This window comes from Phragmites australis, chromosome 1 (assembly GCF_958298935.1).
Source record: "Phragmites australis chromosome 1, lpPhrAust1.1, whole genome shotgun sequence".
Taxonomy (NCBI): domain Eukaryota; kingdom Viridiplantae; phylum Streptophyta; class Magnoliopsida; order Poales; family Poaceae; genus Phragmites; species Phragmites australis.
This window is the reverse complement of record NC_084921.1, coordinates 53,163,374-53,188,680: the sequence shown is the minus strand read 5'-3', so window position 1 is coordinate 53,188,680 and position 25,307 is coordinate 53,163,374. Positions and strand designations below refer to the sequence as shown.

Below are 25,307 nucleotides of genomic sequence, written 5' to 3'. Positions count from 1 at the left end.
CTTTGTGTCAGGATAGATGTGTTATCATTTAATTATAATTAAAGCTCTGTCGTATGGTCATTTCATGCCTACAGCCTGTGTCAGGACAGATATGTTATCATTAATGGTTAAAGCTAAGTCGTGTAGTCACTTCGTGTCTAAAGCCAGACTCACGACATATATGTTGTCATTTCATGCTTGAAGCTCTGTCGTATGGTCACTTTGTATATAAGTATCTTTCTAAATAATAATTTTCATATATTGGATAGAATTGTGCTGGATAGTACGTCAATATAGTAAACGTACCATCATATTGATTAGATATAAAGTTCACAAATAGTTCATAACATAATACGTTAATATAAGATAGTAACCATATACCCATCAAACTGAACTAATGAAATGAAAATATAAATAATATGACTGACATTTGCATAGTTCTTAGTGGATCAATGCTATCAGGGTATCACGTGTCCATGAAAAGTCTGCACTCGAAGATCCCGTTATTTATTAACCCTTCACTGCAACGTTATGCCTCTGCACCGAAGCGCGAGTCTCCGATTATTTAATAAATATTAAATAAGTATTAAATATCATAATTAATATGTAACAAACATTAATAAATAACTAAAAAATAAATTAAAATTAATTCATCCCTAAAGGTTCTAAATGTATTGTAATTGGTTGTGACTGCATGATATCGGATGCCCCTTTGCTTGGAGAATAGATTTTGCATGGGTGTAGAAGTAACATATATCCTTTTGATCTTAATCCAAAGTGAATGTTTGCTTTAAGCATTCATCCTAAAACAAGCAATCCTTGTGTGTTGAACAGTTCATACAATCACATGGTTGATACTAGAGCTGAAATTAATGTTAGTTCCAGATATACCAGTGATACAACCACAATCTATATCGATCCCTAAGGTGCTCGTGCTACAACATTAGCTCGTGCTACCACATTAATCATAAGAGGATACTACCACAAGCATTGGCGTGTCTAAAGTCTAAGTCAGGATAGAGATGTTATTTCATCGTTTGGTCTAAAGCATGCCCCAAACTTCAACATCAAAATCGAGGACAATGAATGGGTCAACCTGTTGAAGAAATACAGTAATGACATGCTAAGTAGTACATAGAAAATAGACACGTCTAAATAGGTAATACTAGTTCGAGAATCAAAGATGCATCATGAAACAAACATGTAAGTTACAATGGCAAAGGTAAAATCTTACTATTGTCTCCCCCGCTGTGTCGGCCATTCCAACCATCGTGATGTAACATCCTGAGTTTAAATATGTTAATTAATTACAAAATTCACTTCAAATTAAAACTTTTTTATGATTAAGTAGACTAGCTAAGATTAGAAAAATAGTTATATGAATGTATCTATACCAATATGTATACATTCATATGTGTATTAAGTGTGATAAGATACAATAGAGTTAGCTTCAAAATAGTCCTTGCATTAATTTGGTTCATATAATTTGGTTTGAGGTTTTTGTGATTCTTTGTGTGGAGTTTTGAAATTGTATGTCTCTCGATTTAAAAACTACTCTTAGATTCTATTCAGCTCTAATCAAATTTGAATTCGAATCCTTTGATTCTAATCATCTTAAAAAGCTCGAGATCCAAGCGCAAATCATAATTCAAATATATTTATTTGAATTGATCTTAATCCAAAAGTAAAAAATCCAAGTTCAAATCACTCATTGAACTTGATTCTAAAACCAATTCACCTTTTCTTTTTCTCTTTATTCTCCCAGGCTCAACCTCTCTCTCCCTCTCTGTTTTGGCCCAAGAGCACCCGACCGCCTTCTTTGCTCCCTTTTCCCTCCCTCTCCTGCACGCGCTCAGCCCAACTCCCCCGCACGCTCTCTCTCGACCCAGCTCGCACCTCGCCACACTGACCTGCTCCCGCGCGCTTGCCCACGCCCGTACGCGCTCGGTCATCCAAGTGTTCACTATTCGCCATCACTCGTGTGCGCCCTTTCACACATCAGATCATAGGGCGGTAAGCTATGGTGCAGGGGCTAACAGCCGATGTGTGAACAGTGTTTCATCAAAATCACCTTCCACAGTAATATTTTTATCTTCTTTATACAAAATTATGATCTTCTGTTGCTCCAAAAATTCTAAATTTTTTTATGTGTTTCATAATTAATGCGAAACCTATTTTAATTATATTCATCTAAAAACCGTATGTAGAATTTAAACTAAAATTCTCTAAAAAAGCTTACTTTTATAACTTTTAACAATTGTTAGAGCCTCAAATAAATTTCCAAAAATCTGGTAAAATTCACCAATATTCATCTTATGTGATGTACTAATTTCTAAAATTATTTCTAGCCCTATTATATGTGGTGAAAAAGTGAGTTCCTTTGTAATGCTTATTCACATGAAATGATAAAAATACATATAAATAAAATATTACAAAGGAACTCACTTTTTCACAATATAGAATAGGGCTAGAAATAATTTTAAAAATTATTTCATCATATAAGATGAATATTAGTGAATTTTCTTAGTTTTTAAAAATTTATTTGAGGCCCTAACGATTGTTAAAAGTTATAAAAGTTATCTTTTTTTAGAATTTTAGTTTAAATTCTACATACGTTTTTTATAAATATAATTAAAATTGGTTATACATAAATTATGAAACACGTATAATTTTTTTTAGGATTTTTAGAGCAACAGAAGACTACAGTTTTGTATGAAGAAGATGAGAGTAAAAAATATTCCTGTGAACAGTAATTTTGACGAAACACTTCCGACATCTATTTTTAATTATTTGTATCAGAGATCTATTTATTTAAATATTAATGTTAAAAATATAAAAAATAAAAAAACTCTTGATTTTCCCCCGTTATTTCGACGGTTACTCACCGGCGAAAGGGAAGTCAAAACGGGCCGCCCGAAGAAAGGAATACCCCAGAAGGCCGAGCGAGACGATCGATCTCTGCCCCGCGAGCCCCACCAACATGGACACGGGCTGGCCCTACCGCCCCGGCGAGCCCTCCGGTGCCGCGTCTTCCTCGGCGGCGTCGGCCTCCTCGTGCGGCTCTGCCTCCCGGGCCACCCGCCTGCGCAGGGGCGTCCGGCTCCGGCTGTGGCGACGGCGGCACGAACCAACCCTTTCCGCTACGGCCGGAGGCGACAGCGGCGTCGGCGTCGGCGTGCAGGCCTACCTCGCGCTGCCCCTGGGGATGTCGTTCGCGGCCGTCATCGCGCAGGTGCGTGCCGGTGACTTGGTGTCTTTCCTGATGCACAAAAAATATGCGATTTTTGCACGGGTCGTGAGGGTTCGAGCGATGTTTATGTCGACATTATTACTTTAGCTTTCTACTAAACTGGAATTCTATTTGCGGCGAGACATAACAACAGATTGGAGACACAATTGTGCTACAGAAATCAATTTCAGTGTGATTGAAATTAGATTTCAGGATCAATGATTGACTTGGGGCCAAGAGAAGTGGTAAAAAGCCATAAAGGTGTAGGCTTTGAGGAGAAATTGTCATGTTTTTGGTGTTTCTTTGAGCTGTGATGAAGCATTAGATCTGTTCAGTAGCCTTCGTTGTGTGGTTTATAAGTTTGTGTTTCTATTTCCTTTGCTAATTGCTAGAAAGCTCGCTACTTGTGGTTGTTTGAGGATGTTGGGTCGTAGTTAGATTCCTATTTAGGTCAGTAGATGGGTTAGCAACTCTCGAAAATTGATCCAAGTAAAAATAAATAAATTTAGCCCCTTTTATATAACTTATGCTTTCGTGGCAGTAAACGATCGTGTGAATCACTATGTGGATTATTAAATTTGGTCAACAAGTAGAAACCCGAAGAATATATTTCTTTCAACTTTGTGTGGATTATTAGTGCCCCCATTGGCCCATTCACAGGATAAATTTTTGCTTGAAAATCACAGGATGGCAGGGAAATGCTAAACCCGGACGTGATTATTTTCTTGTAGAATGCAAGAAGTAATATAGTGTTGGAGGATTATCATGTTCATAAATTGTAAGAGGAGAGCAATCGAGCATAATATTGTTATGTCCATATGGTCAATGCAGGCATAGTGCTTATCTACATAACCGCATTAAGTAAACTTAAATTAAGTATTGCAACATTTGCTATTGACTTTAAAATCAAACGATATTATTTATTCCGTTTTTATGGTGACCAACTATGGCAGTAAAATTGAATAGTCAGTTATGATGTCCCTTTCTCCCTCCGTTCCAGTGCACTATTGTTATAATTGTCTGCTCACAATGTGCCATCTCTTCATCCACTCACAATTGCACAAGCATTTCTCAAGGGGCATCTTCAGTACACACGAGCACACCAAAGTATATCCTATATTTCACCAACTCACCAGTATACAGCTTCATATTCTCATGATCACGTGTCACAGTATTGTACACTACATAAGTCTTTTGCTCAGGGTAATAAGGAGATGTTTTCCTTGATTGCAGGTTGTGAATACAAAGAATCGTTCCGGGGAAAGATTACAACCTGCTCTCCTTTCCAAGGTACACACTTTGTACTACAATTTGACCAATAAACTCTCCAAAACCATAAAACAATTTGTAGTCTGAAATTTGAGCCTGAACTTGGGATGCAGATCTGTACCTCAGCAGTAAAGGAATCATTGAGAAATGTAAGCCTGGTTCCCTTTACTGTGCACAGCTCAGTTTTTACTAACATTCCTGATATGTGTTTCACTTATCATTTGTATAGATATATGGTGACAGGTTAGACAGTTTTATGAGAAATTTTGAGAAATCATTTAGCAGCACATTGACTACGCTTCATCTTGTTAATGAGATGCATGTCTATGGACAAAGTTGTATTCCTCAATGTTCTTCTAAGCATGACGATTCTGTAGCTGCAAGCAATTTGGGCACTGGTGGTCCACAAAAACCGACACAGGAAATCAAGAAAGGCCTTTTGAATTCGGTGGAAAGTCAGCTTGTTCTGTATGCTGGAGGCAATCAGCAGTTGACTCATCTTACTCGTAGCATATCTTCTCCTGAAGCTGATCAGCACATTCTTAATGCATTTGAGAGATCATTGAAAGAGCAAGCTCGGTCAAACGAGCTCAAGGAATTTGAGATAGGCCTTAACATGAGAAAATTGCAACTAAAACAATCTCAACTAGCACTTAGCTCCTACTCGCATATGTTAGAGAAGATTAAGTTATCCTTGGGATTTCAGAAAGCTTCCTTCCAAGGGGAGAAATTCAAGACTCAGATGCAGGACACAAGACATGCACAAATCCTGAGGACGCTTATGGATTTTCTTGTTAGTGCAGTGATTATTATGTCGGCATGCTTTGGGTATGGAACTTATATTTATTCACACCAAAGGATAACTGATGTTACAGCAGCATGCTCTGTCGCCTCGAGGGTACGCTCATCATCTTCTTTTTAATCAATTATCAATGAATAATATACTCTTAACAAATCTGTGTGGTAACCAGAAAGGTTCTCTTTCTCTTTTGCCCCCCTCACGCAGGGATCTAAATCATGGTGGATGCCAAATTCAGTGTCAAACTTAAATTCTGGGTTGCTCTTCATAAGATGTCACTTAATAGCAGCAACACGTATGTGTTTTGGCATAGTAATGATTCTGGCAATTGCTTGGTTAGCATTCCAACGTTCTGCAATGACTGGGTCAAATATGCCAGTAACTTTCAACTTCATTTTGTTGGGAGTGATTTGCGGCTTTGCCGGAAGGTTTTGTGCCAACACTCTGGGCGGCGATGGGAACATCTGGCTCATATGCTGGGAGGTACTTTGTTTCATCCATTTAATTGGAAATTGTTATCCATCTGTCTTGTACCTCATTCTTCATGGCCCTATATCGACATCTCATAGCAAGGAGGTTGTCCAGTTCCCATACTGGGTTCGTCGGTGGACATTTTATGCTATGCTGGGGTTTATTATCCCAGCTTTGACTGGCTTCCTGCCATTCGCTTCTCTTTCTGACTGGATTGATCATTTTGCTGAAGAACTAAAATCCATCTTTGTTGGTGAGAAAATTGAGGCCTGAAAGATCTTGGATGCCATGATTATGGTTGGCATGATGGTGCCCTTTTGCGTCAGCTGTGCAAGTTTTTTTTTGGAGAAGTAAAATTATTCTCTTTGAGAATTAGATTCAGAAGTTAAGTAAGGAAAATTGATTGAAGTTCTGCAGCAGCAATGAGCATATTTATCCAACTCATCTTACTTCCATCGTTTCTAATATAATGGGGTATCATCCTCCCATTGAAGTCAAAATTTCAGTTGATTCAGGCTTTTGATCGTTGTGATCTTGCATGGAAGTTCACCATATATGTTAGCTGCCAGTTGTAAGCTCTGCTGTTTATTTTGAAATCGTTCCTTCGCCTTTGTTGTATCTTGGTAATCTGTTTGTTCATTGTAAACATTAAGAGATCCAGTTTATCTGGGTATTGCCCGCTTACTCTTCAAACTTTAAGATCATGTATTGCTACTTATATTACTAATTGTGAGTTCGTGTTCATGTATTGGTACTTACTAATTTGTACATGCACTTAAATTCAAGCACAAGAATTTGCATAATTGCGAGTTTTGCTGAAGCTCTTGATGTATGTATTTCCCTTTGTATGAAGTTATGCAGACCAAATTTTAAAATCTTTATCATGATACCATCGTTGTCCCCAGCTTTGTGCTTCATGTTTGAGCGTAAAATTGTATATAACAGGTGGAGTTGCTGCAGACGAGTAGCATGATTCAGGTTTGACGGCACGGCCTTCAGCATTCCAGACTTCCAGTGCGTGGCTAGTTGACAAATGTCATTAATGCACAAGCACTGTGATATTCGCAGAGAATACCTTTCCAGTTCGTGGCATCATATAAGGCACACAAGAACTAGTGAAGTTACAGCATACAAGAGCTGCACCTATAACTGCGTCCAAGCAAAATCTACGGCCTTCTGTTCAGAAGACTACATGAACGTTGGAACATGTAACAGGGCATGTCAATTCACCACAGCTTCGGAGGGTACATGAACGTTGGAACATGTAACATGTCATGTAAAATGGCTGTCTCAAGCAAACTGACTTCTGTTTTCAAAGATTTATGCAACTCCAGTCTCGGTCGTCACCGAACTCTTTTCCATGGAAGTGAGGTGACCATCTCCTCATCCGGCGGCCGCTTTCCATTTCCATTTACAAAGCTGCAAGAAAAATTAACCGGCTGCTGTGTGTCTGCTCCATTGATTGATCACCCGATGTAAGAACAAGGAAAAGTTCAGAATATGTTCTGGTTTATATATGAATAAATATGAATCTCTAGTTAATATTTGATGACTTGTCAGTTGTCACTCACCTGAGCTGTATTCTAGTTGCTTAATCTTCTTAGCTGGACTGGTGTCTTCCAATCTGAGTCTTCTCTTCAAACCAAGGATGATTTCATCGCTAAGTAGATCGTCCCTAGGTTTTGAAAGAGCTGATCTGTTCTCTCGTGGCTTTCTCTTCTTGGGGCATTTTTCGACTTCCAGCACAGATTTTCGCTTTGAGCATAGAAGAGTTGTAGGATCTAAAAACAAATTTGCAGATTCAGATCAAATGATCATGTAAGTATCTGAAATCAGATTCTTCCAGTGTAATATACGCCATAATGACACTTCTTGCATTTCGTAGATCAGGTAATGCTCACATGTTCATGCAATATGTATAAGAAATTGAATTTGCACATCATCAAGTAGCAATTGATAATGAAGAATAGCTATGACAGGCGCTCAGCAAGTGCAGGGTTAATGGCACAGAAAATCAATAATTCAGGAAGAGTGCGAGTTGTAAACTTGAAAGTTCAAGGGACAATGAGTTTTTGTTTTAGGAGACGTCGCCTTCATATACACACAATAAAAGGTGATAGACACGGTACTGAAAAGACCATAAGAATGTCACAGTGGCGCAGATCTTACAACTTTCCTATTCATGCTCAGTATTTTACTCAAATTTGTTTGTTTTTACAGAACAGGATTTTACTCAAATTTGTCCAAGCCTAATTGTACTTTATTCTTCAAGGTTAGAGTACAACCTCCGGTTTTGTAATACCACTGTCAAACATTTGTTTTTTTAATAAAGGAAGTACAACCTCCGGTTTTGTACCAACTGGACGCCAAAGATACATGTAGTCATTTTATAAATATGAGCATCCATGTCGAGTCTGGACTCAAATCCGGGTGAACAAGTTCACCCCAAGGACCCCCAACATTTGATAGGCTGAGGAATAAAAACCTAGAATTTATAGTTATCAACTTAGCCTTAGCCATAGCAGTACCAGAGCAGTTCAGTAGCTCCACATTCTTTAGTTGTACTATTTGATCACTCGTTCATCCCAAAACTAAATAGCTACAAGTTTCTCAAGCCGGTTCCCGGTTGATCATTGAAACTGACACAACCGCATGATAAGCAAGCCTCGAATCTGCACGAGTCTGAATACTTGACCACAATCGCACAATGTAATATCTAGCGACGTTGCCCCCTAGTAGTTTGTAGCAGTATACCAGGAGAGGTGCGCGTACCTGATGCCGGGGGCGCGGCGGGCTTGGCGTGCACGGCGACGGGCGCGTCGGCGTGAGCGCCGGTGGGCAGCCCTCGCGCGGCGAAGAAGGCAAGGAGCGCGCGCCACGTGACGGCGGAGGAAACGTGGTCGGGCCCCCGGCTGAGGAAGTAGCCGTTGAGGCGGACAGTGGTGGGGTCCAGCCCCAGAGCAAGCCCCACCCGGGCCAGGTCCACCCCGGCGCCGCCGTCCACCGCGATCGCCGCAACCTCCGCCGCGGCCCGCGGGGACGACGAAGACCGCCGGAGGTGCACGGTGCGGAGCGGCTGCGAGGCCATCGAGGATGATGCTTCGGGCGAGGCGAGGGAGACAGAGTCGGAACGACGGCGAACGGTCTGGACTCTGGTTGCTGCCTGTTCTGCTGCTGCTGACGCGTGCTCTGTTCGGGAAGGAATTCTAGAAGCGTCCCCGCGCGGCCGGGTCCGGCCTTCCTCATTGGCGGCAGGCGACAGCAGGGCCGTGGTTGAAAAATACAACTTCACATATTCTTGTGCATGTCTATTCTGTTTCTTTTATATAATATTTATTTATATGTTTATGATCTTATTTATTATATAATTTTTTATTTACTATTTAGTAAAAATCTCATAAACAATATTCATACGCGTAGTCCAGCCCGCTGTTTCTGTCAAACTCCTGTCACGGTAGAAAGAGTGGGAGCTTAATATCATGTCCAAAAGATTCCCTTCACGATCTAGAATTTTTTCGCGAAGGAATTTTTGTTATCTTTAATATTTTAACGGTTTTCACTTCACAGTTTCCTTCACGAAGAAATTCCTAAGCTTATTCCTCTCAAGACGAGATCGAGATTCTCTCCTCTTTTCCTTTTACCGATCACTTAAAAGAGAAGTTGGTAGAGATGAAAAAAAATAAATAGAATAAGAAAAAAAAGGAATCAGGAATAGAATGAAATGGAAGAAAAATCATATAATCGCTTTCCAATTGGACTGTTCACTCTAAATTCATTGAGGGCTGGGCTGTAGCCGGCCCAAATATGAACCAGTTACGGTGGACCTGATCTTCGAACTGACAGGGTAGGGAGACTCCATTTTGCCTCTTAAACTCATGTCAAAGTAGTTCACCCTGTCAGTTCATGCCTTTTTAGGAGTTTTTTATTTTTATATTTTGAAAATAAAAAAATTGAAAATTTATGTGCCCATTTGAAAAATTACAGAAATATGCTTTTGTCCGTCACCCTTCTAACAAGCGACAGGTTAAAAATAAAAAACATTGCATTCCATTGCTTCAAAATTCAAAAAACTTTCAAAATAATAATAAAAGTTTCTAAAAAAAATTATGTTGTATAGGATGCTATAATCTATATCTCTAAAAAAATTCAACTCAAACAATTACTTTTACATTGAGAAATAAAAAGAACAAAGTTTATTGTATAGAGTTTGACAGACCGTGTATAATGAAATTTATTTTTTTCTCATTGTACAAATAATATTTTTGTCTGAATTCTTTAGAGTTAGATCATAGTATTTTCTACGATATACATTTTTATAGAATTTTTCATGACTATTTTGATAGTGTTTTGAATTTTGAGAGCAGAATAATACAATATTTTGATTTTGGAAGGGAGGCATCTTTACTTTTTAAAACTTATCACCCGTTGGTAACATATGTTTGTATTTTTTTTTAAAGGACGTCTAGTTTTATAATTTTTTGATTTATGAAATATAAAAATAAACAATTGCCTTTTTAGCTGTTCGTGGCCAAACTGGACCCAACAAGAATGGAAACGCAACCTCGCTCAACGGTGATGAAATGAATGGACCTTGGAGAGAGGTAGCGGGCTGTAGTTTTTGTAACGATTATCGGCCCTTGGAGATGGGTTACCAAGCTGGGTTGGCCCATGGTCCAATTAGCTCGCCCTTGGAGACGAAGAAATGTATGCACCCGCACCACTCATCGCTCCCTCTACCCGTCCGTTCGCGGTTCCGCACACACGGCGAACAAACCAGATTTTTTTATTTTTTAAATCCAAAAAATATAAATATATACATCCATTTTAAAATTTTGTAATTTTATACCCACGCACAAAATGTTTAAAAAAAATAAAAAATCAATACTTTCAAAATTCAAAACACTATAGAAATGGTCATGATTTTTTTTATATAAAATTAAGGATGCTACAATTAGCGCTCCAACAAAAAAATTCAATGCAAAAAACTACTTACAATGGAAAACAAATAAAAAACAAATTTTAGGATCCCTAAAATTTGTATTTTTATTTCTCATTATCTGAATTTTTTTTTTGGAGAACTTAGATGATAGAACTATCTACACCACAATTTTTTTTGAAATTTCTATTATTATTTTGATAGTGCCTTAAATTTTAATAGTATTAGAAACTGCATTTTTTTAACCACTCTTTCAACTGACGACGGATGTATCTCTCCTCCTTAAAAAAGAACATAATGCCTCCTTTCGCCCTACATCATCTCATGTCTCCTTCCTTTCGTGATCCTCCCCCCCCCCTCGTCCGTCCGCTCTCTCTCGCATGATCTTGCAACCACCACCATGCCCTGTCGACCCCTATGTTGTGCCATCTAGCCCTCCTCGCAGCAACCCCTGCTGCCCACTATCGAGTTCGTCCTCTGCCTCGCCTCCCGCGACCTCTCCGCCGCGGCGCCCCTCCTCCCAACCCTCCCACCTGACGCCCTCGCTGACCTCCTCTCCTCGCTCTCCACCGCCTCCCCCTCGAACCACCTCGTCCTCCCCATTTGTCACAACTAACGCGCTCTTCGCCCTCCTCTTCACTCCCAACTGGCCGTCTGCTACCCACCTTGCCATCGTCTACCGCACCCGCGTCCCCACCTTCCTCAAGAAGATCCTCCCTAATCCCCAGTGTCGATGCCCAAGAACTCCCCGTGCTCGCCTGGGTCGATCCTGGTGGTGGTCGGTGCTTTCCCCCATGTGGAATTGCATATATACATGCCTACGATGGCCAAATTTGGTAGTGGAGCATCATGTTGATCCTGGTCCTGGTCCTGGTGCCGGTCGTGTCGGCGGCGTGGCTGGAACTTGATGATGACAACAACTCCTGCGTGTTGGACGAGCTCCTAGCCATCGACGAGGAGGTGGAGTGGAGCAGAGCGGGCTGGAGCAGATGGCGGGGGTGTGACAGAGGCAGTGCGACAGGCGTAGTCGATGGTGCAGGTCCTCGATAATAACAACGTGTGTCGCATCGTGGATGACCTCGCGGAGCTGCTGCTCCTGGGTTCATGCCCTGGTTCGCCGAGGCCGTCACCGCGCTGCTTGCGATGGGTAGCGCCGTCATGTTTTCCAAGCTCGACAGGGAGCGGTACCCCATGGCGGCCATCAGCGTCGAAGTCAAGGGTTCCCCAGCGAAGTTCCTCTAGATGTGTTCAATCAGATTGGTGTAATCGCGTCCCTAATTTTTTCCTGATAAATTTATGTAGACGTCGATTTAATGTGCAAGTATATATGATGTTTCTTGGCAAAACAAAAAAATTGATCTACGACTTCTACTGAAAATATATGCTAATGAGGTTTGCAAATGTGCAATTTGGTGAAAAGATATGCAGGTCTCATTGACATAGCTAGAAGCTCATGCAGCTGGAAGCATGGAACCAATATTTTGCAGGTATTTTCCAAGCTAGAGATATTCATATATCAGAAGGACTCATTTGGAAATATTGTTCCAGAGATTTATCCATTTGACGCTCAAGTAGTTGAAAGAGCCTCAAATTTGTCTGTCCCAGTAAGCAGGGTTAAAAATGTGTCGGTGACCACTCGAAATGCGCGGAAACCGACCATTTCGGTCCGGCTTGGTTTCATAATGCGATCGGTAACCGAATTTGAATTAAAATTTCAAATCGATTTTGAAAAAACTCAAAAAAAATTCTATAAAAAACTAGAGGTAATTCTAAGACTATCTGTGAAAAGAATTTTTTAAAAAATATCGTTTTTACATCACCAAATAGCTGCTCAAACTTTGGTAGTTGGTAAAAAGACTGAAACGGGCCGAATGCATAGTAAAATCGGTCTGTTTTGGCTCAGCTGAAATGGATAAGGGCAGACGGCGTTCTGCTCGCGTCTGTGCACAGTGCACTTTCCCCACGTGTTTCTCCACAGCAAAAAGCGAAGAAGCGTCGCCCGGTCGACCAAATCCGCGGCACTCCGGCGGAAATTCGGCGTTGATGCTTCAATTCTTGAGCGAATAGCGTCGGTACTGATCGCATCTAAGCAGTTACCGTCCGCCTTCGAAGAGCAGCGCAGAGTGCCTGAAGTCGAGCGATTTTCAAAGATCCCCGTTCGGTAACCGCCCATTTACTAGCGATTTTTTGTGTTATTCGTTCGGTAATCGTGCTGAGGTGGTCGGTAGTTCGTTGTGTGGTTGATTAGGACGATTTAGCACTTAATTGGCTCAGTTATCGACCATTTACAAGCGATTTTTCATGTAATTCATTCAGTAATCATTATTAGGAGGGCGACAGTTCATTGTGTGGTCGATTAGGACGATTTAGTGGTTGATAACCCTATTGTGTTGGTCTTTAGCCCGATGCGCACGGTTGTTATGTTGTACTAGCAAGGGTTGTTAATATTGGTCAAGTTAATTGTTTCTTGAGACATTTATGCATGACTAGCAATATGCAGCACATGTTTATGAATTTAACATGTATGGACATAATTATTAGTAGGTTAACCATTGAGGTTTCTTCTTCCAACAGAGACAATACAAACTAATCGATGGCGGATAGAGATGTGGTGTGGTCGCACGGGGACAATTTGGCCCCGAACTTTAGGTGCAATTATTGCAATAAGGAAAAGAAAGTCAGTGGTGCCACAAGGTTGAAAGAACATTTGGCACGGCGCGGATCAAATATTATACATTGTGATAGAGTGCCTACAGATATGCGTGATTATTTCAGATGTGAACTGGATAGGGGAAGAGATAAGAGGAAGGAAAAGGCTAAGAAGAGGTTTCGGAGGCAAGAGTCAGCAAGAGTTCAGGTACATTTGACAAGCGATAATGAGGACATGAAAAAAGAACAGATGCAGTGTGTCATAGCTCAGTCTATGGATGAGAAAGAGTTCAGGAGGAGGGCAGGTGAGTCCTACAAGTATGGAGGTGGCAGTGGAAGTGATAGAGAAGGTACTATGTTAAAGAGGATGCTTAGGAGAGCATATTCAACCAGTGAGCTACCACCAAGTGTCAGATATTATAATGTTGTTGTAGCAAAAGCTCCTGTGCAGCCGAGGATTGACACCGGGTCATGGAGCGCGAAGGGAAAGAAAACGAAGGAAGCTATTGGTTTGACATGGTCCAAATTTTTCCATACTTCAGGTATTCCTGGTAGAAAGGGCGGACGATACACTCTTTGTTGCTGTAGTGAAAGAAACACAAAAATGAGGTGAGTGATTAAGTTTGTAATGAATTTATTGTTGTCATATTTCTTTTCTTTTTTACTTATAACCATTTGTTCTATAACAAGCGAGAGTGTATCATCTCCAACTGGCCGGGATATAAATGGTAAGTACCTGGACGAGAACGAGAGTGCATTGAAGAAGATATTTGACAAGTAGAAGCTAAAATGGGCAGAGTATGGTGTGACCATCATATGTGATTCTTAGACTGGACCAACGCACATGAGTATTATTAATTTTCTTTTATATTACAATGGTCATATGTTTTTTCACAAGTCCGTAGATGCGACTGGCTATAGTCAAGATGCAAAGTATTTAAACAAGGTACATTATTTTGCTAAGTTGATAACATAATATTTCAATTGTTGCATATTTATTTGGTTGATTCGTTTATGCATGTGATAAGAGCAGTGGTCAATGATTTGAAGCCACAAAATATTGTGCAAATCGTAACTGATAACGGATCCAACTATAAGAAGGCCTGTCAGGTTCTCATAAGGGAATATCCTGCTATCGTGTGATAGCCTTGCGTGGCGCATACGATAAATTTAATGTTAAAATCAGTTGGTGAATTTAGAGAACACGACATGATCATTCAAAGTGCAAGGTCCATATCACGATGCTTGTACAATCATTCAAAGCTATATGAAATGACGAAGGCCACGATTAGTAGAGAGTTAGTGAGGTGGAATGGCACAAGATTTGACACAAACTATCTATTTCTTGAAATCTTTCTACGCCGAAAGGATAGGTTCATACAATGAATAGCATCTAGTGAGCTTCAGCAGTCTCGCTATATTAGTTCTGATATTGGGAGATATGCACATAGTTGTCTATTCAGCTTACCATGGTAGGACAATCTTAAAATGGTTGTCGATTTCGTTCAGTCATTGTATGCCTTCCTCTGATTTGCTGATCAAGACAAGGTGCCAACATTGAGTGAGGTGCTCCTGAGATACACCATTGTCAAGTAGGAGTATGATTCATTGTATTGCAATGATAGGGATTCTTTTGAAAAGTACATAGCAATTGTCGATCGCAGAATGTATGATCTAACGAATGGGACCTACATGAATACCGGTGATACACTCCTACCACTTGCATTCTTATTATACTAATGCTTATAGTACTAATACTTTGATCATCAACTTGTAGCGGTCGCATTGAACCCCCGCACGCACTACGCGTATGGCACTGGTCCAAACTTGTTAGAAGATCTCCGGGAGGCATTCGAGAGGCACTTATTGAGGTTGAAATATATTGGACAAAGTCTCTGTCGTTCGCTGGTCCGCTCGCTTCACGGATGGCTTGTGACGGCATGACTCAACCTGGTATGAATTGTGTTGACATATCTAATTGTTGCATCACGTCATCTATTTTTCCAAACCTTATATTACTTTATCTACTTGCAGCGCAATGATGGTCTATGTTTGTTTCGTCTACACCTAAACTAACAATGCTTATCAGGCGCCTAGTATCCCAGTGTGCTTCATCTAGTGAGTGTGAGAGGAACTGTATTTGCATTTATCCACATGAAAGTTCGCAACCGCTTAAGCTACAAGAAGCTCCATAATTTGGTATATGTCAACTACAACCTGAGAATAGAGAACAATTTGGATGCAGGTATCAGGTCGACTGTTGATGATGATCCATTTCAGCGGTTTATGGAGCTCACATTAAACGAGGAGAACAATCCGCTCCGGGACTGGATGGAGACTATAGATCAAATGCTGTCTAGAGCTTGATGAGGAGGATATAGACAGTGACATACCCCTGCCAACTCACCTGGTGACAGACGCAGCGAACCCACAAGATTTACAATGGTAGGCTGCTAATGTGGTAGATGACACACACACGAGAAAGAGGAAGAAACAAATGGCGCATCCAAAGAAGAGCAAGAAGATTAAAAGTAAGGGCAAAAGATAAGTGTGAAATAATGAGAGTAAGGATAGTGACCTAAAGAGCCCAACTTACCAAGAAACGAATGACAATAGCTCAAAGATAGATAGTGCTCGTCAGGGAGGCGATGTTCCTCCATGCCCATCCTCTGTTGTTGCTCCCGTGCAATTCACTGGTGAGAGTCAGTTTTTGCATGCCACATAGGATCAGGACCACGATGCCCCATTCTCACAAAGGCATGTCGTACATGGTGGCCATGATGTACCACAAAATAGTGGGAGCTATTCCAGCAACTATGGCATCAAGAGTAGTTCTGGATTGTATTCGTACCACTATCATATCCCCGATGCTCAGTCAGAGTCTCCTATTCAATGGGCCTATGAGTGGCAAGATCCTGAGTTTTATGCCATATTGCAAGGACAATAGTCAACCATTTCTGTATGAACGGGACAAACTTGGACAGAGTTTAAGGCAGAGTTGCCATCTACACGACGGATAATGCTCATATCTACCGAGGAGTACAATACAACCGAATTTAATCGTCTCCCAAACTGGTGGTTCTGAATGTGTTGATAATTTACTTTCTGCAACTATTTTATTTTCATACCAAGGTATTATACTAATTTTTTTTTCCATCTCATAGGTTGCACGTGGTGTGGATACTATGCAAACTACATTTAAGCATCGACCATCACTTTGATAAGTATTGATGGATGGCATGTGATTGTGTTTTTAGCTTTTGTATAGATAATTTGACATATTTATTAATTTGATATGCTATATATATAATGTATGCATATATTCGATAAAATAATCATATGATCACGCTCGTATTGCTATTAGTATCTATTTGTTTCTTTAGAAATGTCTAAAATATAGCAAAGGTCATACCAAATTTTTTTATTAAACAAAAACATAGCAAATCTCATGCCATATTTGTTACTATTTTTTTCTTATTTTTTTGGTGATTTTTGTGTTTTTTTATTTTCCTAGAAATTCATTGATTATGAGTTAATCCGGCCGGTTACCGCTTCAAATCACTCGATTTTTGATCAAATTCGCTCGGTTATTGAGTCTTCGGTTTTCTTACAAACCGTTCGGTTTATCGCACAAATTGCTCGGTAGTCGTTCCAATTCGACCGGTTACCGACCGATGAATCTAGCATTTTTTTTTTCAAATTTCAAATTTTACCGAATGAATTTTGAGCAAATTTTAGCTAAATTTTGAGCGATTATCGCGATAACCGCGATTTTTATAACCGTCTGGGCCCGGTAACCGTGTATAAAACGGTAATTAAAATCCTAGATGGAAGCAGTTGCTGACGGAGTTCAGATGCTATCTTTTAATGTTGTAGAGCCTGGAGAGTTTGTTCTCGCAATTTTTGATGACCAGCTGAACCAAAGGGTTTCCAACATGGCGTACACGTTTGATGTTTTCTTAGGTATGCAACTATACTCTTCGGTTTCGAAAGTGTTCCTTTGTTGTTACTTTCACGATATTGTGATGGATCAAACAGCTTTGCAAATGGATCTGGTTTGGCATATTCAGTTGCCGGTTCAACGTCGTCCTTCACTGTTTTCTTGGAGGATCAGTACAACAACCCTTCTCCAGTTGAAACCGCAATGCTGCAAGTGAAGATTTTGAGTAAAAATATCACGTCTTACGCAAACCCAGTCATATCACCTAAAAGAGAACCAAATGGTAATGCTGTATAATCATTTAGCCTTCTGTTAATCTGAAAATTCTTTTTAACTGGAATGTGGAATAAATTTACAGAGATGATATCTATGGAAGGAGAAAGTTCTTTCAATCTAGGACCTGCTGGCCATCAGGAAGCAAGTACCCTTTTCTTCTGCCTAATGTGGTACAGGTAAGTAACATGATCACTGAAATTCAGTCTGCTATTATTAGATCATTGCTGGAAACTTAACTGTGCAAGTCACTCAATTTAATGTTTCATACACTCACTCCTCAAATTACCGGGGAATATGAAATTTGGGTACTGTGTAGAAACATAGTTGTCGGTGTATCAGGAACCGGGGGTCCCTGAGTTCCGAGACCAAGCCAGTCGTCCATCACGCGTCACCATCCCGCGAGGTCCCTCCTGCGGGATGAGGAAATCTAAGTTCCGGGAGAAGGTGCTCGGGGCCACAGCCTCTGGTCTCCGAGCACCCCAGTTCCCCGATGACCCGCAGAATCTAAGTACCGGGAAGAAAGTGCTCGGGGAGGTGCCCGGTCGCCCCCGAGCACCCTAGTCCCCCGACGATTAGAAGAGCTAAGTTCCGGGAGAGAGCGCTCGGGGAGCTGCGTGCGGCAGCCCCCGAGCGCCCTGTTCTCCGAGGGTCAGTGCGAAAGTGCTCGGGAGAGAGTGCTCGGGGTTGCACGTGGCAGCCCCCGAGCACTCGGTTCCCCGAAGGGTCAGTGCAAAAGTGCTCGGGAGAAAGTGCTCGGGGTTGCACGTGGCAGCCCCCGAGCACTCGGTTCCCCGAAGGTTCGTGCGAGAGTGCTCGGGAGAGAGTGCTTGGGGAGGTGAACAGTACCCCCGAGCACTCGGTGCCCCGACGACCCAGAAGGGCCCCCGAGGGGCCCGCCGATGAGGTGTCAACTAGTCAGAGGTCCGAAGCCGTATTTAATGGGCGTGCGCGACTTGACATTCCCAACTGCTCCCGCCGCAGTGTCAGTCCCTGCCATGCTTTGGCAAGGAGGCGTGGGGCCATTAATTGCACGGGTCCCGTCCCGTATCATCTGGTGTATCTCGGGATAACGTTGCCAAGATCAAGACGTTCCGCCTGCCGCCCTGCCGTGGCAGAGGAACAAGACAGGGTGGGCACGCCGGGTGCCTCTGTGGCTGCTCGGTGGGCCCTCTCAACGGCGCCCGTCGCCAGGGCGTCCACAGTGACGAGTGACCGGACGTGCGCCGTGTTTTTCCACCGCCCCTGTCACTTCGCCTAGAGGAAATGATGACGCCTTTCTCAGTCGTGGCGTCTTGGAACTTGTGCCCCTTCCTTCCCATTCGGGTATGTCGTGGCCGGCGAGTGCATAAAAGGATCGGCATACAGAGAGAAGAAGAGAATGGAAAAAAAAGATCGAAAAAATTGGAACATCGGAGGAGAGAACAATTGAAAAAAAGACAAGCCCAAGCAGTCGACCGTGCCACTCTCAGACGAAAACATCGCAAGCAAGCCTGAGCAGAGCTAGAACAAGGAGCCTCAAGCTCTTAGTTAGACAATACATTCTTGTAACCAGACATATCCCTGAGGGATCCCCTCAGGGTAGGATATAGCATCCATACAGGAGTAGGGTATTACGTCCGCGTGCGACCCGAACCTGTCTAAACTCCGGTGCATTTACTTCCCTTTACACTAGGTTGATCATCCCCCACCACCGGCCGTTGCATTTACTTCCACTTCCATTTATTTTTCCGACGAACTTATTCAGGATCATCCCCCGACCGAATCTCTAAAAAAGGGGTCTCTCGGGATCCCTGCGACAGGAGTTAATCCTCCAACAATAGTGCTAAACGGTGGAAACCTTTTATATGTCTTTTTATCAATCTTTTCACATTCATGTAATCCATGAACTCACTACTATATAATCATGTAATCCATGAACTCACTATGATACAGTAATGTCACTCATACTTTTTTCATTTTCATATGCTGGTGCCATTTCATATGCAATGTGTGTAATACTCTGATCCGGTTTTACTTTTAAATGGCGGAGCTTGCAGCATATGGAATTCTACATTGTCGTGCTTAGTATTTAATCAAACATGATATAGGACAAAGCACGACAATCTTTATATGAAAAATAAAATAATATTATTTGCGAGATTTTGAACCATTGCAATATATAGATACTAGATTTAAATTTAGAAACCATTATATATAAAGATATTAGATTTAAGATTTAAGGGCATTTGGCCGAACAAACCAAACCGGATGACTACGCTCAGCGGAAAAAAGAACGGGGAGGCGGGCCCCACGCGAGCACCCTGACCCGCTCCGCGTGCAAATCACGCACCGGCACGGCCCACGAAGCGGCCGCAGCCGATCCAGATCCCGAACAACCCTGCACGGGCTCCCACCAACCAGAGCCGCGGAGGCTCGCGGGCCACAGGCACCTCGCGCAGGGTGGATCCGGACGCGAACATCGTATCAAATCCGGTTATGGGCAGCCGCCCTATAAGTCCCCTCAGGTCCGCCCCTCCCGCCGGGACATCGCAAGTCGCAACCACACCTTCCACGGCCGCCACCGTTCGATCGCCTGAGAAATCGCCGGGCTACGCCGCGAATCTGACCCCTGCTTTGTTCGGAGGTTGCGTCGATCATGTCTGGCGCGGGCGAGGAGGACAAGAAGCCAGCGGAGGGCGGCGCCCACATCAACCTCAAGGTCAAGGGACAGGTTCGCCTCCGGTTCCCCACTCCTCTTCTTCCGCGAAATTTTTAGCCTTGTTAGCATCTAGTCACGATCATCACTTCGTAGTAGTTGCTTGGATTGTTAGGGTTGCGTCGGTTTTGGTATTGGTAGGGTTGCCATGGCTCTCTGCTGTTAGATTCGGGGCGATTGCCATCGTTATGTGCCTTAGGGCCTCACATGCGTGTAATTTCCCTTGTCGCGATCATCACTTCCTAGTGCTGTATGTTTGCGATTTACTTTGTGTTGACTGGATGATAGATCGAACTGTTAGTTTCTGAAGTAATCATCGTCTGATGGCGGTGTGAACGCTATAAGGTGATAGATGGCATCAATTGATCACTCAATCTGTACTAGAGACACTGGCAGAATGCTGAATTTTTAGTTGAGGTAGATAATTGGAAACAGTAGCAAGATGAAACACTGTGCAGTGATTTTTTATCGAGGAAATTTTCATGCACAGAATACTTGGTAGTCCCGTTGCTTTGGGTAACTATCTGGATTGTGTTCTGCATCTCTTTCCTTTGCTGGAGTAGGTCTAGTGACGGTGGCACAGGCAAATTTACATGATCATAGACACGTGTCCAAAAAAATTTCGGGGTGGTGCGATGTGAATCGGACACCTCAGGCTGTTGCGGGGGAGAAGAGGAGGCGGAGACGGCAGGGGAGAGGAGGGGAACTCGGGAGGGGAGGTGGCTGGAGGGGTTATGGCACTGGAGCAAGTAATGTTGGACCTTGGGGACGTGGCTGGATGGGCCAGCAAATGACCTCTTCATTCTTTTCTATTTCCTTTTTCCTTTTTAGCCTTGACGAATCTAGTGGATTTGATTGTAAATCAGAACTATGATTTTATTTCCCGTTCTAGTGTATTAAAGAAGAGGTAGATCACTATGTTATACATATCTTTTATGTTTACTGAGTTGGACACCTGCACCCGAGTTAGATTCTGACTCCCGCACCGTGTCCCGATAAAAGCATCTCCAGCAGCTCCTATTGCGCCTTTCATCTCACCCTCTAGTCAAAATGCTGTTGACCGGAGGTAGGTCCCCATCCCGCCCCTCCTAGATCTAGCGTTTTCCGACAATGATGAACTCCAGGTGGCTTGTCGGGGTGGTGACGGAGGATGAGAGGGCGGAGGGACGGGCTCTGCTGTCGCTCGCCGTGTTTGTCGTCAACCTTCTTGCCATGTCGCTCGCCGATCTGTGGGCTCCGCTGCAGGAGCTGTTTGTCGGGCTGCTAGGTGAGCTTGTTGTATATGAGGTTGGTGATCTATAGTGCCTCATTGTTGGATCCGGCCTTGGTGATGAGGCTACTGATGATAGACAAAATGCACTTGAGAGAGATCTACAACAAAGGAGGAATAGGGCTCAATTCAAGAACAAGCAAGTGTTTATTTGGAATCGAGGAAGAGAAGGAAAGAGATGCCTTTGTTTGGGACATGTCGAGCCATCGGGCGGCGAGGATGTGTTCACGCGCCTTGATGTAGAGGTGGGCGTCCTCGGGCCATGTGTCGGCCCATGCGAGCTTGATGGTGGAGTGCACCACTACTAGCATCGGCTCCTCTGTCATGTTCACAATCGTCGCCATCTTGTTGTTCCTTCGCTGTGTGTGAGCTAGAGTTGTTGCTGTTGCCGCCGGAGAGGGTAAGGGAGGAGATAGGGTGTGGGGATACCCAACGCCTTAACCCCACAAGTTAGGCACCCAACCTCGCACTGCAGCCGTGGGATCAACAATCTACAGTTGGCAGCAGATGGATACAGGACAGAGTGGTGGTTTAGATGGCAGGGGGAGATTTTGGTAGTTACAAGATATTATTGAAATATAGGAGAGTTGAATATGAAGGGTGAATATGGACAATCTGTTGGAATGCAAATAGATATGGAGAGGGAATTGTTTTTGGATGCACTCCATATGGAGATATGGAGGCTGCAATATAGAATGTCTCTTGGAGATGCTCAACTGCTTTCTGTAGTTACTGGTTTGATACTGTTGGTTTCTGCAACCCTCGTGGTATGTTCTTTTAATAGTAAGAATACAGTTGCCTGTTGTCATGGCTAGGTCCTTGTTCATGAAGGAGTACTTGTTCTAAGTCTTTGGCACTTCCTTCTAGTCAAATTACATATCTGTCCTTTATACTTATGTGATTGAAATTAGCTGAATGATCTTTTTCTTCAGTTAGTTGCATAGTCATGTTAAACCCAAGCCCAAAAATTCTTATTTTAATCCACTCCTTTGTTCTATTGCTAATGTCTAAGAGACATTGCACCTGATTTCAAACAGCGGGAATACGTGATAGGGTGGTGCTAATCACTGGTGCTGGGCTGCATATTAGTTTCGCCAGCCAAATAATGTAGTTGGATCTTGTCCCACACAGACCTCTTAGGGGGTGTGAGTAATGGAATATGTAGAAGAAAAGGAATAGGCCCACCATTAGTTGATCTTAACAAAATTGTTGTAAGTCATTTTATCAGGTAATTGATTATTGTGTCCTGCTATAAATTATAGCTAGATGTTAGCGGATGGAGTAAATATAGGGATGATGCTAAAAGACAGAATATGATGCTTCACATCTTACACTTTATTAGGAGCTAAGGGATGGAGATGCCTTTAAGAGTTGTACATTCAGTAGTAAATGTCTCTTATTATCATTAGAATATCTTTTGTTATTCTGTAACATTAACCCACATTCTTCTTAAGACGAATCATTTGCATTAAGCATTCAATATGCAAAACATCACAGCATGTCTTCGTCTGTCACAAAAAGATAATTGCTGTAGCACATTACAGCAAGAACATTATAAGGCAAGAAGTCGAAACATGCATTTAACTGAGTTTATTTTTTGAGGATGAAGAATGCTTCATCAAGCTCTATGTATATTGATTGGATGTTGCAACATTTTATATGTCAGCTTGTATTGTTTACTCAGTGCCAATTCTTATCCATTTCTTACCCTTTTGTGGCATAGGATGGTAACGAGGTGTTCTTCCGCATCAAGAGATCCACCCAACTGAAGAAGCTCATGAATGCCTACTGCGACCGCCAGTCCGTTGATATGAATGCCATCGCATTCCTGTTTGATGGCCGTAGGCTCCGTGGCGAGCAGACCCCTGACGAGGTGTGTGATGCTTACTCTCCTACAAACTCACTCAGCTTGTATCTCCTTAGCAATACTCATAGAAACCATGTATTTTGCCTATTGAAAAACTATTTCAGCTCGAGATGGAAGACGGCGACGAGATCGATGCCATGCTTCACCAGACCGGAGGCTGCCTGCCTAGTGCTTAGAAGCAGCTGCCGCAGCCTCGTTTTGCGGCTTGCTCTATCTTCAGGAGTGAGTAAACTAGGGAAGTCTTAAGGAACTTGTGAAGCTCTGACTCTGTGTGCGCCATTGCTGAAGGACATTAGGTGCCTTGTTTAGTAGTAAATTTGGTACTTTGGCTGTCATGACTCGTTTATCTATTACCTAATATATCCCGCAATCGTCGTACTCCTGATGGTCTGCCGCTGATTTGTTTTAGTTGCTCCTCGAAGTGTGCTTTGCTTTGCTGACCAACCGTTTTGTCCCCTGTTCGTTCTGTACGCGGAGGTGGATGCTGCTTAGATTTGTGTTGCCGCAGCATCGGAATTTGTTCGCTGCACATGTTGCCGTTCTATTTCCAATGGTAGTAAGCCTCTGCGTAGCCTGTGATTACCGGGGGACAAGCAATGAGGATATTTGGTCCTGCACTGCCGCCATACTTTCGTCTGTATTATGCTACTTATGGTATTACGGAACAGGTGTTCTAATTTTGTTTTGCAATTTTTTTCGGTCGGCGCAAAGATTGCGAAATATTGGTTATTTTTTTGTCTTCTGCTACCTGTCTTAATAGTGAACGAAAATTTTTAAAATTAGATATTTTTGTTCTCCGTCAAATTTGTGAAATTTTCTCTAAATTTTGGCAAATTTTTAATCTTGTTACGGAATAAGTAGAACGAACCTTCCATATTATTTTGAATAGTTTGCAAATTGGCCTTCTTTTATATAGTTTGTCGCATCGTTTGTTAGTGCACCTGACGTGCTATGAATTTTGCAAACCATTGAGTCGAAACCATTGAGTCGAAACTGATTGTTCCACTTAGGCCATCTCCAATGGAGTCTTTAAATTTGAGAATTCTAGTGCTACAGTAATTTACAGTCTACTGTAATACTGAAAATTCATCTCCAACAGATCATCTATTCAGTGATACAGTACTGCTACAGTGTTAGAGATAGGGGATGCTGTAATAGTATTTTGAGGATAAAAATTTGAGATAGCTGTTGAAGATGGTTTTAGCGGCTTGGTATTATAGGCACCTCTCTATGAGTTCGATCCGATCGGATGCTCTGCAGTTGCTAACAGTAAAACACATTAGGATCCGATGAACAGTAGAAATCGTTACTACAATATAACGGGATACTGTTGCTGCAGTATTTTAGGTACAGTACTACTGCAAATCACTGTTCACCCACTCATATTTTGCTGTTCCAGCTGCTACAGTATAATACATTAACTTCTCCACTGCATAGTCTGTCCGAGTCCGACCTGGTTTGCTAGTACTTGTTGCGATGGAACATCTGTACTTGAGAAATTAAAGGTAGCCACGCGGGTCACGAGGTCATGGTTCCGCTGTTAAAATCCAACCTCGCACAAAACCTATCTACAAATTTTCTGACCGCCCTGCCCCTGCGCAAGTTGAATTGATCCGTCAATTTTTTTAATGCAATTTTGTATACCGTTACTGTCTTACTGTCTTACATATGCATAGACTATATTTATCCTCTCACGTAATAATTATTTATTTATTGATTCTCTTATCTATGTTAAATTTTCTCATCAAGTTTTAATAGCACGTGCCTCAGTGGAATTTTCCCCTCTAGTCTTTTTATCCCGTTGGAATCTTAAAGCGGTCTCCTTAATCTGATCGGATTATCTTTATCCGACGTGACGAATCACAGGAACTGACATTCTTCGAATTTACTGCTCACCCCGTAACGCCCCATGTGCGCCGCGATTTTT

At 42.2% G+C, this 25,307-nt stretch overlaps 3 protein-coding genes across 3 annotated transcripts; 2 read left to right on the top strand and 1 right to left on the bottom strand.

Moving 5' to 3' along the window:
• Positions 1–2,875: 2,875 nt before the first annotated feature.
• LOC133927348 (protein CPR-5-like) lies at positions 2,876–6,567 on the top strand. The gene is made up of 5 exons (XM_062373775.1): positions 2,876–3,211; positions 4,442–4,498; positions 4,591–4,626; positions 4,707–5,375; positions 5,484–6,567. Exons 1-5 carry the CDS (start codon positions 2,960–2,962, stop codon positions 6,018–6,020), a joined length of 1,551 nt encoding a protein of 516 aa, XP_062229759.1. The 5' UTR covers positions 2,876–2,959; the 3' UTR covers positions 6,021–6,567.
• Positions 6,568–6,914: 347 nt separating this feature from the next.
• LOC133927354 (uncharacterized) lies at positions 6,915–8,952 on the bottom strand. The gene is made up of 3 exons (XM_062373787.1): positions 8,520–8,952; positions 7,319–7,528; positions 6,915–7,197 (listed from the first exon to the last, which is right to left on the bottom strand). The coding sequence occupies exons 1-3, from the start codon at positions 8,833–8,835 to the stop codon at positions 7,091–7,093; spliced, it is 633 nt and encodes a 210-aa protein (XP_062229771.1). The 5' UTR covers positions 8,836–8,952; the 3' UTR covers positions 6,915–7,090.
• An 11,106-nt stretch (positions 8,953–20,058) lies between these two features.
• On the top strand, positions 20,059–23,760 carry LOC133927340 (small ubiquitin-related modifier 1). The gene is made up of 3 exons (XM_062373763.1): positions 20,059–20,258; positions 23,237–23,386; positions 23,485–23,760. Exons 1-3 carry the CDS (start codon positions 20,184–20,186, stop codon positions 23,554–23,556), a joined length of 297 nt encoding a protein of 98 aa, XP_062229747.1. The 5' UTR covers positions 20,059–20,183; the 3' UTR covers positions 23,557–23,760.
• Positions 23,761–25,307: the final 1,547 nt, after the last annotated feature.